The 16658-nt window shown below is 39.7% G+C and overlaps 1 protein-coding gene across 1 annotated transcript in view; it reads left to right on the top strand.

Annotated features, from left to right (window-relative positions):
• Lrrk2 (leucine rich repeat kinase 2) overlaps positions 1-16658 on the top strand; it is a 138750-nt gene that overhangs the window by 97864 nt on the left and 24228 nt on the right. The window contains exons 38-42 of the mRNA XM_059247707.1: positions 715-861; positions 4242-4342; positions 7125-7128; positions 8683-8869; positions 13705-13865. Of these exons, the coding sequence (XP_059103690.1) occupies positions 715-861; positions 4242-4342; positions 7125-7128; positions 8683-8869; positions 13705-13865 (600 nt within the window). The remainder of the gene's footprint in view (positions 1-714; positions 862-4241; positions 4343-7124; positions 7129-8682; positions 8870-13704; positions 13866-16658) is intronic.

The raw sequence follows: 16658 nt of genomic DNA, 5'->3' as shown, positions 1-16658 counted from the left end.
TTTCCTTTGCAGTGATAAAATACCATGACTAGGCAAATTATAGAAGAGTCTGTTTTGGGCTTCAATTTCTAGAGAGTCAGGGTCCATAATGGCGCAGACAACAGATAGCAGTCATAGCAGCTAAGGCTGGAAGCTGGGAGCTCACATCTCAAGTCACAGATAGGAAGAAGAGAGAGAGTTCACTGGGAATACATATGGCTTTAGAAAAGTCAAATCCTGCTCTCAGGGACACACTTCCTTCAGTAAGGTCACACTTCTAATCCCCTCCTACTAAATATTCAAATGCCTGAGACCTCTGGGGGACATCTCATCCAAACCACCACGATAAGATAATCTCATCTTGGAGGTGGAAATAGTAAAGGAAACCTGTGTGTGACAGAACTGTTAAGAAGACAGAAACACAGCATTTGCAGGTAGCAGCATTCTTGCCATGCATCTCCATCATAGATGTGGTGGAAATGGAGACTAAAAGTTTCCGAGTCAGAGGCCATGTGGTCTAAGTTAGGTGGGAATTCTACCACGTAGTGAGTGAACCGAGGAGTATGTGTTTAAAATTTTCAATACCTTGATATTAATATTTTAGGTGTTTATCAGTTTTTTTTTTCTAGAAAAATCTAAGGCTGTCAGGAAAATCTAAAGATGTGTTTTCTGTAAACTAGGACCACAGATTTTTATATACCCTTACATTTTAAAAATAATCTTTTACATACTTAGGAGACCTGCTAATAAATCCAGATCAACCAAGGCTCACTATTCCAATATCTCAGATTGCTCCTGACTTGATTTTGGCTGACCTGCCTAGAAATATTATGTTGAACAATGATGAGTTGGAATTTGAGGAAGCACCTGAGTTTCTCTTAGGTAACTATCTCTGTTATATTTGAAATAACAACAAAAAAGAGGAGGATGCAATTTTCTCCTCTCGATTTAGAAAATAATCAGCTATTGTAATCATATCTTTATAAATTTCTGCTGGTTTTATATATTTGATAGAATAAGTGTTCACTTGGAATGACATGCTTTATAATTGTGTTGCGTTGCAGATCTGGAGTTTGCCTTGTATACATGCTTGTAGAGCAGGTGATGAGGCTAGGCCTAACAGGAAGCACAGGTATTTATGGACACTGTCCTTGAGCTTACTCTGCTCATGAGCAATGAGTTGGCAGAAAGGAGCTCTTCAGTTGAAATAGCCATTCCTTACCCCAAGAAGGATGAGCAGAGGAAGAACACTTCTGCACAGTCACTGAAGTGAAGCTTATAGGACAATATGGAACCTTTACCAATAGTCATAAGATTTAGGGATTAAAAATCAGGAGCATTAAATTGGTAATATACATGACTTCTGGTATATATATATATTTGAGGGGGTGTGCCGAACAGTTCCTGGGTATTGACTGAGCCCATGAATTCAATCAAAGACTTTCAACAGGGCCTGATGAGAATCACCAAATTCATGTAGCATCTTTAGATGCTTTACCTAAATATTCTTGTTGTTATTATACCACTGTATATGCACCCTGAAGCTTAAAAGATATTTTGGACTATGCTTTATAAAGTTAAGAAGTTGACAAAGTTTACAACTTGCAACTACTTCCTGAAAGAAATGGTCAGCACATGATGTCTGATAGTGTTCTCCAGAATGCTCAAGTGGCTCCTGCAGGATAAGAGCTGACGTTCTTGTAATGCCTTTGGCGCATGGAAGAACTCAGCACTCTAGTCGTCTCTTTTCAAAGATGTGTTAAGTTTCACCTCTAAATCAACAAGTGAAAGGGGCATATATTAATAGAATAAGCACACCCTGTTATATGTATACATTGTGGAATCTAAGCTAACTATTTGCAGTATATATGGTCTTCTATGATAATCGTTTTTGGTGTTTTGAGCCTGTTAGCAATTTTCTAGATGCAGTATGATACTGCTAAGAGTAGGGTGACGTTCTCAAATTCAAAAATCTCTCTGGAAGTCATTGGGAAGACAAGACATTGAGTGGATTTAACCTAAATATTTCAAATTAATTGGATTATGCTTGATGAGGTGTCTGCTATTATTATATGTGAATACATCTAGTATTAATTTAGCTACTGTTAAGCAATACCTAGGATCTGTTAAGATATAATAGTATTACCTAGTAGGAGGGAAATAAAACAGGATATATTCCTATGACCTGATATTTGTATTTCCAAAATCTGGGATATGACATAAAATGCCAAACAAGTCCTTTAACCCCTCTCCTGCTTTTTTTTTTTTTTGTTCAGAGTGATGAGAAGTTTAGTATGAATGTCAATGCCTTAGAACTATGTCAGTGAATATACTTATAATAGTGAGTTAACTCAAATTGCTAAATTGCCAGTTGCTGAGTGTAGGCAAGTAGCAGGCACAATGTGCCCTTTCTCTGAAGGGTCTCGAGTTGCCAGACAGAGCTGGCCACAATATTCATCCTGATTGCAATGTTTTTTCCAGTTAGTCGACAGGTTTGATTAGTTTATTAGGAATGCTCCCAAAGGCTACTTTAAAGCACTGGTGTTTATATCTCATTAATTAGATAGAAAACGTTTCTGTGGCTCCTGTCCCTTTGAGTTCTTAAAATCTTGTACACTCTGCGTGTCTTTATAGAAAGCTGACTAAATCAAATCTTCTCAATCATTGCCATTGCCATTGTCATTTGGGGATCATTTGACATCTAACTTGTATTGTAGGCTGTTTATCAGAATCCCTTGTTTCTACCATGTGATGACTGTTTTATCTGTTTCCTATCCCATCTATGACAATTATAACATCTCTCAAAGTTGCTAAGCCCCAGGAGATAGGGTTGAGTACCATACTTTCTAAACAACATCTATTTCTAAAACTTTTTTTTTTTTTTTTTTTTTTTTTTACAGTTAAAGAGTCCTCCCATATTGACACTAGAATAATTTGGACAGAACTGTTAGTTCCCACCCCAAGGATTCTATTTGTTTGCTTATTTTAGGACATGAGTGAATTTGCGGTTTCTCTTAATCTTTTCCTTCACAGGGAGTGGCTTAACTGTTACACAGTGATTGTTTGATAAACACCATGACCAAAAGAAACTTGGGGAAAAGAGTTTATTCCAGTTCAGAGCATACAGTCCATTATGAAGGGAGGTCAGAGCAGGAACTCAAGCCAACAACCCGGAGGCAAGAACTGAAGCAGAAACCATAAAGGAGTGCTGCTTACTGGCTTGCTTACCATGGCTTGCTCAGCCTGCTTTCTAATACAACCGAGGGCCACCTGCCCAGATACAGCACCACTCACAGTGGGCTGGGCACAGACTTTCCTACATTCCAATCTGATGGCGACATTTTCTCAATTGAGATTCCCTCTTCCTAGATGACACTAATTCCTGTCAAATTGACAAAAAAGCCAGTCAGAAGAGCAAGTATGAGATAGACCTTAATATGTATAGATAGACTTATTTTGTAAAGATGGTTTTGGGATACTTCTGTAGACTTTTGTGGGTTAGAAGAGTTGGGCACATTTCATCTTCAAAAGATTATTCTTCTGGAAAACCAGCGTAAATAGGTGCTTCAGTGGTCTGATTTGATTGAGAACTAGAGGAGAGTCCTTGATTTCAATTGTCTTTCCTTCCTAGGTATCAGAAACACACAATAGCAGTCCTCAATGTTCTATTTTTGTTGGTCACTCAAAGAGTGTGACAATGATTCTCAGATAGGAAAGGTCTTTACAGAATCAGGACTCTTTACACCCACCTGAAATGCTGACATATCTTCCACGCATGTGTTTCTTCTCTCTTCCCCTTAGGGTTTTATTTTAAACATCAGAATGATACTGAAAACATCTCATTTTATTTTTGTCAGATATGTACAGGAAGTGGACTAAATATGAGTTGGAGGCAAAAAAACCAGCATGGTTTGTTTTTAGTGGGCTGTGTTTGAGATTTGGAAAAGTATATAGAATAGCATTTAGACAATGGCTTGTTGCTGTTTGTGAAAGTGTGCAAACTATATCTGCATATAAAGAGACAAGGTTAGAGGAGTAGATCATGTACAGATGGGAGACAGGAAGGCTGGGGGACAGATCCATGAATGAATTTGACTAGGGCTTTACTGACTAGAAGGGAAGGGAAACATTCCAAGAAATTGATTCTATAAACAAGGGATCCGATTTTTTCTGAATATACAACAGATACAATTATGGCACATAAAATGTTTCTGGTTTCTCTACTTGAGAAGATTAAATGCTTCCTATTTTCTTCTCAAAAGGTGATGGAAGTTTTGGATCAGTTTATCGGGCTGCCTACGAAGGAGAGGAAGTGGCCGTGAAGATTTTTAATAAACATACATCACTTAGGTTGTTAAGACAAGTAAGAAATCCCATGATGTTATTATATTAACTCATGACATTTTCTTTTTACTAGGAAATTTTTATTTTGCATAAATCTGTCAAAATATAAAATAAGGATCCTCAAAAGTTTGAATTCTCACTTCTTCCTTTCATTATGGAGCTAAAAACTTTTGTTTTTGCTGCTAAATGACAAAGAAAAAAGTGTTTTGAAAATTCCTCTAATTAGTCCTTAAGTCTGAGGTAAAACCAGGGGGAGACTCGCATTTCCTATTTCTCTTGTTAGCGTTGGCATTCGGGATGTGCACCATGGGCCAGTCAGAGGACACTCACCAGTATTTCCTGGAGTGTAGAATCCTGAGAACTATCAGGGATGTGTTGTCTCTTGTGCCCCACAGTAGTCAGACCCTCACCCACTTGTTTGCTTCTACACCTGAAGTCTATCAAGTTCCTGATCTCATATTCTATTACCCACCCCCACTCCCTTTTCCCAAGGCAGGGTTTCTCTGTGTAGCCCTGGCTGTCCTGAAACTTACTCTGTAGACCAACCAGGTTGTCCTGGAACTCACAGAGGTCTGCCTGCCTCTGCCTCCTGGGCGCTGGAATTAAACATGTGGGCCACCATTGCCTGGCCAGGCTGTATTTTCTACAGAGTATTTTTTCTTCATTTCCTGTGCCTGGGAGATATTGACATGTTAGTGAACATAGACTCTACCAGTTATTAAAGGGTGATATCAATGATTAAAGATAAGAAACGGCATACGTTTTATTTTATAGGATTGTGTGCTCAGGTCACCACACTCTAACTGGGAGCCTTTACAGGCTGAGTACTGTTGGCATATGCTTTTCAAGTTTAGATTATATGGGCAGGCGGCACTCAGAGAACAGAGACTATAGTGACTCCCACAGTCAGGATGGCTTTACTCAGGAGTTACTGGACTTCACCCTTCCCGGTTCACACTGCACTGTTTTCCCTTCTTAATTTGTTGGAGAGTTCTAGACACTTAGTTCTCTGCTCTATGTCTCTCTTAACTCAGAAGCTTTCTACAGCCAGTTTCATCCAATAAATCCCTTCGCCTCCAGCCTTGGAAAATAAAATTAAAGGACCTTGCCATCTCATTGCGGATTCAGTCCAGTCAGTCTTTGTAATTCGCTTAACTGGTTAATTTCTCAAGATGGCCTTTCTTAGTGTGATGAACTAGTTCTAGCCTGGGCAGTTACATTCCACAGACATAGGGGAATTAGACACATGAAGTCTTATGTCTCGAAAGAGCCAACAAAAACCCTCCTACATAATAGCCCAGTAAGTAAAAAAAAACGACAGCTCTGGGTCTTAATTAAGTCACTGTCCTTTTCTTGTCAAACACTTTTGTTCTGGGTAATGGTGTGTGCACGTTGGTGGAGATCTGTGAAACTGAGCCAATCACTGTGCCAACAAGGGTTATATTGTTTAGAATAGTCCCACCACTTGATTTTGCGGCTAGGATTGGGGTCTGTTTTCCCTGAAGTCATTGAACTGCCTAGGTGAAGCAAAAGCTCAGATACTCTTAGAGGGTGTAAAAGGGAACGCAGAGCCAGCAGCAGCTGCTCTAGTCCTTGTTTAGGTCCTGGTAGGAATTATTTCCTTTTTCTTGACATTCTGTTCACATTCGGAATAAGGAGATATAGGACTGGAAGAAAAGTAAACTAACTTAATTCTGCTGTTGTTTAATAGAACTCTAATTTTGAATCTATTCTCACAGTTTTTCTTAATTTATGAAAAATGTCATTTGTGACTGAATCCAAATAGATATGGAAAACTTTTAATATTATAGTACAAACTTTTAGTCTGAATAATGAAAACAACTCTTATTTCAAAGAATGCTGAGAGATTGTTTTTATTGGTAATATCAAAAGTCACACTGTAGTTACAGAAACAAAAACATTTTTTTAAAGTGAAGCTAGTCTTTAATTCTAGCACGATCTCTTTCAATCTCAGGGTAATTTGTCAAATAAATTGATTTTTCAGGCTGTGTATATATAATATTATATTCTAGAAAGTTTGTAATATATATACATGGAATGCTTGGAAGAAGCAAAACACTAAGAATATACACAGAGCTGGTCAGTGTATCAGCACTGAGGTGTACTGAAGGAATGATGGAAGAAACACAAAATGTAGAATGTACATCATATACTTCTTTACTTGAAGAAGAAGGAGAAGAAGAAGAAGAAGAAGAAGAAGAAGAAGAAGAAGAAGAAGAAGAAGAAGAAGAAGAAGAGCATTTTGTGATTAGTGTTGCATTTGGAGGGCTGTCTGCCACAGGTATGACCTGTTGCCTGCCCTGGCTCCTCCCTGTCAAGCAGGAAGGTGGCCATTACCTGTTCTTTCTCCTTTCTTGCCCTAGTCACCAAGGTGTTTTTCCAATATAGAGAACCTGGCTTAGTCTTTTGACCATGTCCAGGAAGGTAAATAGAAGGAATGGGGCTTTCGAACATTAGGTTTAGCAAACTGAGTTGATCAGACATGGTATGAAAAGACTTTTCTCTCCTGAGCAAATATGACTGCAGTATCAAGCTCTGTTCTTGGAACAGCCTTTGCTCTCTTGGGATAGCCAAACTCTCTGTGTTAGCTTTTAAAATTCTGCAGACAGTCAAGTCAGCATAGGCACTCCACAGTTTTGAAGCCCCTTGTTAGGAAGCAAGGCTTCTGTTATCACACATAAAACCCAAGTCAGTTTACTATCACATAAGATGAAAAGTTCAACTAGGGATGGTTGGTGGTGTCAATGCTTTTAATCTCAGCACTTGGGAGGGAGAGGCAGGAGAGTTTGAGGGCAACCTGGGCTACAGAGTGAGTTTCAGAACAGGCACAAAGCTACGCAGAGAAACCCTGTCTTGAAAAACCAAAAAGAAGGAGAAGGAGAAGGAGGAGGAGGAGAAGAAAGAAGAGGAGGAGGAGGAGAAGGAGGAGGAAGAGGAGGAGGAGGAGGAGTAAGAGGAGGAGGAGGAGGAGGAGGAGGAGGAGGAGGAGGAGGAGGAGGAGGAGAGGGAAAAGTTCAACTAAAGTATAGTGCCAGAATAAAGAACATATGGAGGAAAGATCAATGGAATTCAGAAACACTACCAAAGAAATTCGAAAGTAGTCCCCTATGATATAAAAGTAGTTTAGAAGAATGTGCATGTTGAAATAATAAGCCTCAATTAAATAACACTCTCAAGAGTGAATGTACATATCCAGAATACAGTTGAATATGGACTTTACATACAATTATATCATTAAGGAGAGTATCAAGCTGCTTGAGGTGTGATGTAGAGAAAGGACTATGAAAGCTACAATAGCATCTCTGTTTCTTGTTGTAGTTGGGGATGGCTTTAGGAAGGTGAGCCAAGGTGGGGCACTTAAGGAAGTAGTGGGGTTTGCCTAATATCTGACTGTGAAGAGGCTCTTGGCTCTGCAAAGGGTGGGTGGGGGGATCTCAAGGCTGAAGGGTTAGCATAGGCAAAGATCCAGGCTGAGAGGAGCTAGCATGTGCTTGGGATTGAGAAATTCTCATGTGGCTGAAGGATGGTGAAATCAGACAAGGATGAAAGAAAATAGGGTGTAGGAGGTAATGTGGAGTTAGGTCAGGTCAGGCTATGGGAACATGGACATATATGAGGTTTTAAGAATATTTCTTTTTATTTATTTGTATAAGTGTTTGTGATGCCACATGTGTGGGGGTGCCCATGGAGCTGTAAAAGAGTGTAGGATCCCTGGGAGCTGGAGTTACAGATGATTGTGAGTCATCCGACATGATTGTGGGGGCTGGGGACTAATCTTGGGTCCTCAGGAAGAATAGCAAGTACTCTTAATCACTGAGTCATCTCTACATCTCATACACGGGAGTTTAAATATAGGAGTAGTAGGAAGGCATTAGAGTTTTCAGGCAGGGACATCATCTGCTCCTGTGGACTTGCCCATGTGTCCTTAGCAAACTTTGTGGTTTTGAACCAGAGGCTACAGTTTACCCCTTATGTCAGTTAAGGTTGACTCAACAGTGATTGCTGTGAGTCCAGGGCTGAAATAGATTCTGTGACTTGCTACAATTTAGAGGCTAGAATAACCTGACCTGTTAGTATGACCACCTCTGCCTGCCACTCCAACATTAAGTGTTCTCATAAAAGCAGATCAGAAGGAAAAATAAAATTAAAAACCACAATTTGAATAGTAGTGCAAAATTAGCTGTTAGAATTTCTTTTAAAAAACTCAAAGAACAAGAAAACATTTACAACAATCCAGTCACTCAGGGAAAGCTGGTTACCAAGTTGAAGAACTACAAGTTACCAGGTGATGGATCCATGATGGTGTGAGACTCACATGACTCTGGCCCTTTGCAGGAGTTGTGGTACTTTGCCACCTCCACCACCCAAGCTTGATATCTTTGCTGGCAGCTGGGATTCGTCCTCGGATGTTGGTAATGGAATTGGCCTCCAAGGGTTCCTTGGATCGTTTGCTGCAGCAGGACAAAGCCAGCCTCACTAGAACCCTCCAACATAGGATCGCGTTGCATGTGGCTGATGGCCTGAGGTAATGGGCTACCATTGTTTTCTATTTAATGCATGAGTAGTGTAACCCCAAATTCACTCCCAGGCTCTAAGAACACCACTCCCTTGTTGCACTCTGCTAACAATCCGTCCTTGGTTGAGGTTTGTAACTTTATAATATAATAAATAGCAGGAGAGCACAGAACTTCATAGCTGGCGGCAGTAGCACTTCAACCTGGTATTCATGCTCTTACAATCATAATCTGAACCTTAGATGTGTGCATCTCCTAAAGATAAGTATGTATGCCTCCAAACATCAAGGGAAGTATGAAGTAGAGACATTTTAATCATGGAAAACTAGTCCATATTTCTGAAGCAGATCAGAGTGACAAATGTTGAATTCCACAATGGAATGGAAATGTCATGTGACTCAGTCACAGCCAACCCTGAGCTGGATGCTAGAAGTAGCTTTGAGGCACAGCAGCCCAGGGTAGAAAGGTCATCCCTGAAGACAAAAGACCTTCATAAATCACTGCTGCATATACTCAGCAGTTGTAATTTTTGCCTTTCTAACCCCTACCCATTTTTTTTAGCCTGTACACTATGCATAATACTGAAGACTTTTGTGGTAATTGTAGGCTCCCAAATTCAATTTTTGATAGCCTTCTCGTTGCTCTGCAATTTTTTTCCAGCCATGGTTGGGCTCAGTAGCCGTCCTTCATTTCTTCTGTCCTTCTGAGCACTTACCTAGTCATTACACAAATATTTCTAACTTTTCATGTACCTACTCTCACAATTCTCTCCCTTGGCCTCTTTACATCCCCATCATTTCCCATCACCCCTGCACTACTGTGTACCATTAAATAGCTTGTGAAGAACATAGACATTGGATCAGATCTTTCTCCTGTTGTAGACCTACTCCTCCCTTGCTTCCTAGTTGCTATGCTCAGCCACACATGTCTTTCTGAGGTCTCTGAATGTGACTAGGCTATATACCCTCTGCCTGACTAGCCTGCAATGCCTAACTCCTGGGTATTCTTTTGGCTTGTCTTTTCATGTAGGTTTGTCCTGTTACCTAAATCCCATTCTAGCCTCCAGAACAGGGAGCCCTTAGGAAACACATGTTGGCAGTGGGGAGGGGAGGCATAGGGACAGTACCCCCACACCTACCACCATTTTTCCAGGCAGTAGATGCAAATTTCCTCCTTCTCTGAAAGCCTGTGAGTAGTCCTTTCAGACAGCATTGAGAAAGGGCATGAGCAGAAGGAAAATAGGCAATTATCTCCTCCAGAACTACTGAAAGCCATGCAGATTTGGAAATTTACCAACATGCAGGCATTTGGATTTGGGTTGACATGTCTGCATTTGAACACCAGGTGGAGCCTCACAGTAAACTGAGCTTGGTTTTACAAACCCATCGCAATCATTTTTTTGATTTAACTGATCCTGGGTCCCAGATTTTCCTCCATTTATTTTTTCATGTAATCCTGCAGGGTTAATTTATAAACCGAGGACTTGCTGTTTTTACTCATTACTTATGTTGCAAGTCCACAACACCATAGGCTCAGTCTCCCTGGCCTTTATTTCAAATAACAAATCCCATGTTTTTATGAAGCAAGTAGAAGTTTAGCAAATGCTTCAGTCGTTTCTCTCATTTGTTCTTATTCCAAAGCCAGGAAGGAATTCTAGATCTGGTCCCACAGGAGGCTGGTAGGTACCAGTAGCTGTTAATATTCCATTAACACTAAATGTAATTTTAAAACTCAATGTTAAAAAAATTATATAAAAAATACCTTTTCAATAAAGAAAAATAAATATGTATATATTAAAAATTGTAATTTCAAATAATTGTTAACATGTGACTATAGCTACAGGGGTAGAAACAAGTAATCAAATCTTGTGTCTTTAGGGTTGGTTAGTTAATGTAGCTATTTAGAATGACACATAAGAAATGTCTTCATGTTATTACTCTTTTCATCAAGATCCTGTATTTTAATTCAGCACCTTCCCTTCAGCTTTCCCTCAGACTTCTCACATAGTTTCTGAAACTTCCTGTGTTTCAGTATGTTCAAACTTGAATTTATTCTCCTTGCTATGGCCTCCTACCACGAGCATGTGCTTTCTCCTGCATTCCCCATTTGTCAGAACAGGACCAGTACAGTCACAGAAAGATCACGTATCTCTCCATTCACAGCTGGTGTTCCTTTATGAGTTCACAGCTTGCCTAGGTTACACAGTGAAACCTTGTCTCAATATCAGTCTGTTGATCAATATCTATATCATCTATATCTATCTATTATCTATTTTTACATATATTCATCTATCAAACTATCATCTATCAATCAATCTATCTATCTATCTATCTATCTATAATATGTCATCTACCTATCTATATGTCCATGTATGTACCAGATCTCTTTATATATATACACACACATATATATATGTATATATATGTATATATGTACATATTTGTTTGTTTGTTTGTTTATTGAGACAGGATTTCTCTGTGTAGTTTTGGTGCCTGTCCTGGATCTCGCTCTGTAGAACAGGCTGGCCTTGAACTCAGAGATCCGCTTGGCTCTGCCTCCCGAGTGCTGAGATTAAAGGTGTGCGCCACCACCGCCCCACTTATTTTATTTGGGAGTCCCTGGTATTTCCAGTTACTTACAAGGTACACCTAGTTCTGTGGTGTCAGAGCTCTTTATGCGTGCCTCTTGGTTTTCTTTGCAATCTCACTCCGTGTCATGTTTCTAGTCCACATTCTAACCAGGCTGATGTCCATAGATCTGCCCTTCTTTTCATCAAGTTCTTTGCTGGAGAACTAATTTCTCTAAGGATTCGCTGGCATGCCCTCTGTACCGTAAAACTCAGCTTCTTCACGGAGAGTGAGTCTTTCTTACATGTATTTGCTCATTTGATTTTGTTTTTATGAGTTAGAGACTCATGTGGTAGCTAGACTGGCCTTTAAACTCTTCCTTTTCCTGCCTCATATTCTTAAAATTTTGTAGACATTGGTTTCTTCGGCTTTTAACATAATTTCACTTACCTTTGTTATTTACTTTTTTCTGGTTACTTTTCTTCCTACTGTTTGTAAGAACATTTTCTTCTTTGCAATGAAAACAAAGCTGTTTTAAGTTAAGGTCTCTGGACAGAGAGGATGGTGACAACTGTCTGAGATGCTACTTGTGTTTCTTGCACTCCGCTCCATGGAAGACTCTGCCTTGGAGAAGGACTGGCAGAGATTATTGTACGCCTCATGTTGAGAACTGTGTGTGGAGGGAGAGCCTGTGCATTTCCCTTGCTGCTTCCTCGGCACTTGGCACTCACACACTTCTGCTACCTTACTGTAGCCAAGCGGCTGTCTTTTCCTAGACTGTGACCCACTTAAAAGCAGAGGTACAAAGAAGGCTTTGTGTCCACTAATGAGTGACCCCCATAGACAGATGCCTAATGCATATTTGTTAAAGGATTGAATGCATGCTATTTTCAGCATAATATATTCAGGATAAGATAAAGTTAACTTTAATTTATAGAGATAGGGGCTTCTTAGAGATTCTTACAATAAGGATGATTAAAGACAGACTGAGTATAGTTTATGTTAATAAAATGTTTGACAGTACTTATTCTTAAACAATGCTTCAATTTATTTGTCTGAGTTATTGTCACTGAGAAATAATTTGTGCTAATTACAATTTCAAAAGCTTTTTTCTTTTCTATTACAGGTATTATAATTGCACTTTTAAGATTAAATTCTATAATTAAATATTGTAATTAAACCAGATAACCTTGATCTCCAAATGACATAATTTTAAATTGACTGTATTTTAGTCCTAAAAAGGTATTCTGAAGGAGCCTGTGTTCTATCTGTGATTGAGGGAGGGATGTGTTATGGCAGTTTGGGATGCTATTTGGTGATGTATGTTTAATTTTTAAATTCTTAATCCTCTGTTTTTTCTCAAGAACAGCTAATGGACTTTTAGTAAGTCCTTAGTAAATTTTCCATTCAAGCTAATTACTCTTGCTAAGGTCAACTTCATTAAAGAATTTATGTTATTGATCAGCCCAAACTGTATATCCTGAAATATACGGATCTGATGTCATGGCCTATGTACATCCTGGAAGAGAGAATCAACCCAGTAGTTGATGGAGTCAAATGACGCACTCTCTCTAGGCTATTACCCAACAGACAGTTTCAGATGTCACAGCCTCTCTATTCCTAATGCCTCAGCAATGATTGGTAGGAGGTAATAGGGTAAATATTTTTTTAAAATATAACCTTAACCAAATTCCGAACCACAAATAAACAAAGGATTTTAACAAATCCTCCATTAAGTCCTGTGAAAAATTGTCCTTTCAGAGAAGGTCATAATATTCTTGTGAGGTCAGTGGACAGGGAAAGGCAGCAATTTAAAGAGGTCTAATGAAAGGCAATAATAGTTATGTTAGTTTTGGGGAAACTGAGGTCCTCCACCATGTTTGCAGAATGGGTAATACTTGGCTGAGATTAAAATGTTGTGTTTTATATTAGGTAATTTTTAATCATTGCTCAAAATATCCAATATCTTTGACTCCAACTCACACTCAGATATTGTACAAGCATCACCTTGCTTTTTAATATTTGATCTTTATGTTTTAAGTTTGTTTGCAGTATATCCTTCAACTTCCAAGGACAAAGTTAACTTAGTATTTTTGATGTTTTGCATAAAAGACATGTTTTAAGTTTTGTTTGCAGTATATCCTTCAACTTCCAAGGACAAAGTTAACATAGTATTTCTGATGTTTTGCATAAAAGACATAACATATTGAGAAAATTATGACCCAATTAATCTAATATGATCACCTTTTGGTAAGACTTCCTGTGTGTTTTTCTGACAGATATCTCCACTCAGCCATGATTATTTACCGTGATCTGAAACCCCACAATGTGTTGCTCTTTACCCTCTATCCCAATGCTGCTATCATCGCGAAGATTGCGGATTATGGGATTGCACAGTACTGCTGTAGAATGGGAATAAAGACATCAGAGGGCACCCCAGGTAGGAGCTGAAGTTTACTTTTTGCAGTGGCTAACCAGTGTCCTCAGATGCGGGTGTGGGAGAGCCAAAGCAGATGTAACCTATCACAAGGTGAACAGATGTTTACTGTCTGAATAGTGATGGCCATTGCATCAACATTTTCATCATCCTGTTTCCTAGAACAACAATAACAATAACAACAAAATCAACTTGTAACTTCCTGAGCCAAAAACGGAGCTAAAAGGAGAGGGTATTTAATGCCATTATCTTTTTAAAAGCTGGATTTCTCTAATTTCAATGCCTGTTGTCTTTTTGCTCAAAATATATGCATTCCCTTTTATTGGTTACTTGCATTTGCAAGCAGGTGTGTATTCTCCTAAGCATCCATATTGCAAATGAATGTCTCTGGTCTGTTCAATCACAATGGAAATAGTTATTGTTTCTTTAGTACTTGCTGTGTACCAGGCTCCGTGGCAGGTGCATCAGGCACACATCTCTTATCTTCATACTGAGTCTGTAAGTTTGCTATTATTTTCACTTTTGTAACTGAGAACATTGAGGCTGAGTAGGGTTTTTATCTTACAGTAAGTAACCAAGAGGTAATTCAATCGATTCAGTGAAATACAAAGTATCCGACTTTTGATTCTTCAGCTGTCTCCTCCACCACATACTGTGCTAATGTATATTTGAGGAGGCTCAACTCTTCAATCTTAGCTTCTAAAGCAGAAAAAAAATCACAGAACTGTGCATAGCAAGAATTATTCACCGGAGGCTTGGAAAACCAACGTTTCTACCTAGGAAAGATGGACATAAAGAGTGATCTTCTGTAGGCAGATCTCATTCCTCTTACGGGAGGTCCCAAAGAGACCTGGGAGATGAATGAAAATGAGGAATGACTGCTCCTAGTCATGGTTGAGGAGAAGGGTTTATTGTAGAGATGAGGGAGAAAACAGCTAGAGGCATCTGGAAGGGTCCTGACTGAACATGGCCAGCAAAATAGACAGGGCTATGAGAGGAGAGAGAGGGGGAAGAGCAAGGGATGAAGAGAAGAGAGAAGGAAGAGAAGAGATGGGTCCAAGAGGACCAAGAGAACACATAGGAATCAAGAGAATGTGTAGCCAACATGGCTGAGTTATATAGTAATCAGAAGCTTGGGGAAGGGAAGCAAAGCCCAGCCTCTGGGCTAGAGAGGTAGAGGGCAGGAGTCAGGGTCAGCAGTGCTGGAAGGAGCCATGGGTACTGAGTGAGATGTGTCCTGTGTCTCTTTGGGACCTCATATCTCATATGATGTCCAGGTGGACCGTCCCACTTAGCTGGGCCTTGCAATTCTTTCTTTTCTTTCTCCTGGGAGGGCATCTATCACTGAAGCTTTGTGTGCTTATGGGACAGTGGTTCTCTCTGGGTTCTGTCATGTGCTTCTGGACTTGATTTCCACTGCCCCACCAACCAACCACTGGTCTAGACCAGTCAACAGCCAATGGCAGTTCAGCTTGCTTTATACCTGGAGCTTTTTCATCTGCTCTCTGACTTCCTGGTTTTTCAGCAAAACCAGCCTAAGACTTTGTCGCCACCTGATTCTTTGTACTGTGGCAACCACTTATTCCTGAGCCCGTATAATCCCCACGTCTAAGTTTTAGTGACATAAATATGGAGGAAACTCTCAACAAAAGAAACCGATCTCATCCGTTCTCTGCTGCTCACTGCTCTCCCAGGTCACTCACATGATGCGGGTCCATTTCTTGCTGCACACCAAAACTTCTGTTTGTTATTATTTTGATTACAATTATCATCACTAAAGCACTTCTAATTATCTCAGCCCTAAACTCTGGCCTAAATTTGAAAAGACAACATCTGTCACCACAGTTGCTACTAACACCTGACCTTCCCTTCCCCAAAGCAATGTTCTCTGGGAAGAAATTCACTCCTCCTCATAGGATTTGATCTGTGGTTTTTCTCTTTGTTGAATTTTCCGATTCATACTATACCTTTTAATATGGGAACATCCAGTAAAAGGAAAAAAATGTATTCGTGGAACATTGTGTGTGTGTGTGTGTGTGTGTGTGTGTGTGTGTGTGTGTGTGTGTTATAATTACCCCGAGTACCAGGACAGGGAGAAGTTCAGACCTTTTCAGTGCCTGAACAACGAGCAAGGCTCATGCTTAACCATTTGCAAGAATGACCCCATGTAAGTCCTATTGCTAATCCTTATCTACAGTCCAGGGAGTGAGTTCTGAGGGAACGCTAAAAATGACTGTAAGGCAGAACAGATGCAAACTCAGGCAGCCTAAGACGGAGAGCATCCCCAGCCCAGCACTAGTTCAGCCCAAGGTCAACGAGAGCAACAGCTCGTTTACTGACAGGGACAGCATTGCCATGTGAGATTGTCTACTTTGGGAAGAGTCAACATGGGATGGTCCCATCCTTAGCTCCGCCGTGGATTTCCTGTTGAGGGTGACAATTGATTCTGTGTTCTCTGACAGTCGCAGAATTGACTGAAGTGAATGGGGACTTACGGCTTCAGGTCTGTCAACATCTATACAAATAAAACAGTCATTAGGCAAATGAAATGTTCTCTAGCTATTCACTATCATATGGTAGAGACAAAGTTCAACTCGTATGACTTTGCAAGGTCACTAGAAACTCACTGGTGTTTTTCAAGAATCATTTCAGCAGTAGAATAGCTTAGGTACCCCCTAAATAGATACTATGTTTAGGTAAATAGATACTATGTTATAGCATTATGTTACTGTACTCTGATCATATGACTAAAGGTATTGATTCTGGATTGGAAAATGAAAAGCATTTTCATAAATA

Source organism: Peromyscus eremicus, chromosome 20 (assembly GCF_949786415.1).
Source record: "Peromyscus eremicus chromosome 20, PerEre_H2_v1, whole genome shotgun sequence".
Taxonomy (NCBI): Eukaryota; Metazoa; Chordata; class Mammalia; order Rodentia; family Cricetidae; genus Peromyscus; species Peromyscus eremicus.
The sequence above is the reverse complement of the archived record's forward strand: the minus strand, read 5'-3'. Positions and strand labels throughout refer to the sequence as shown.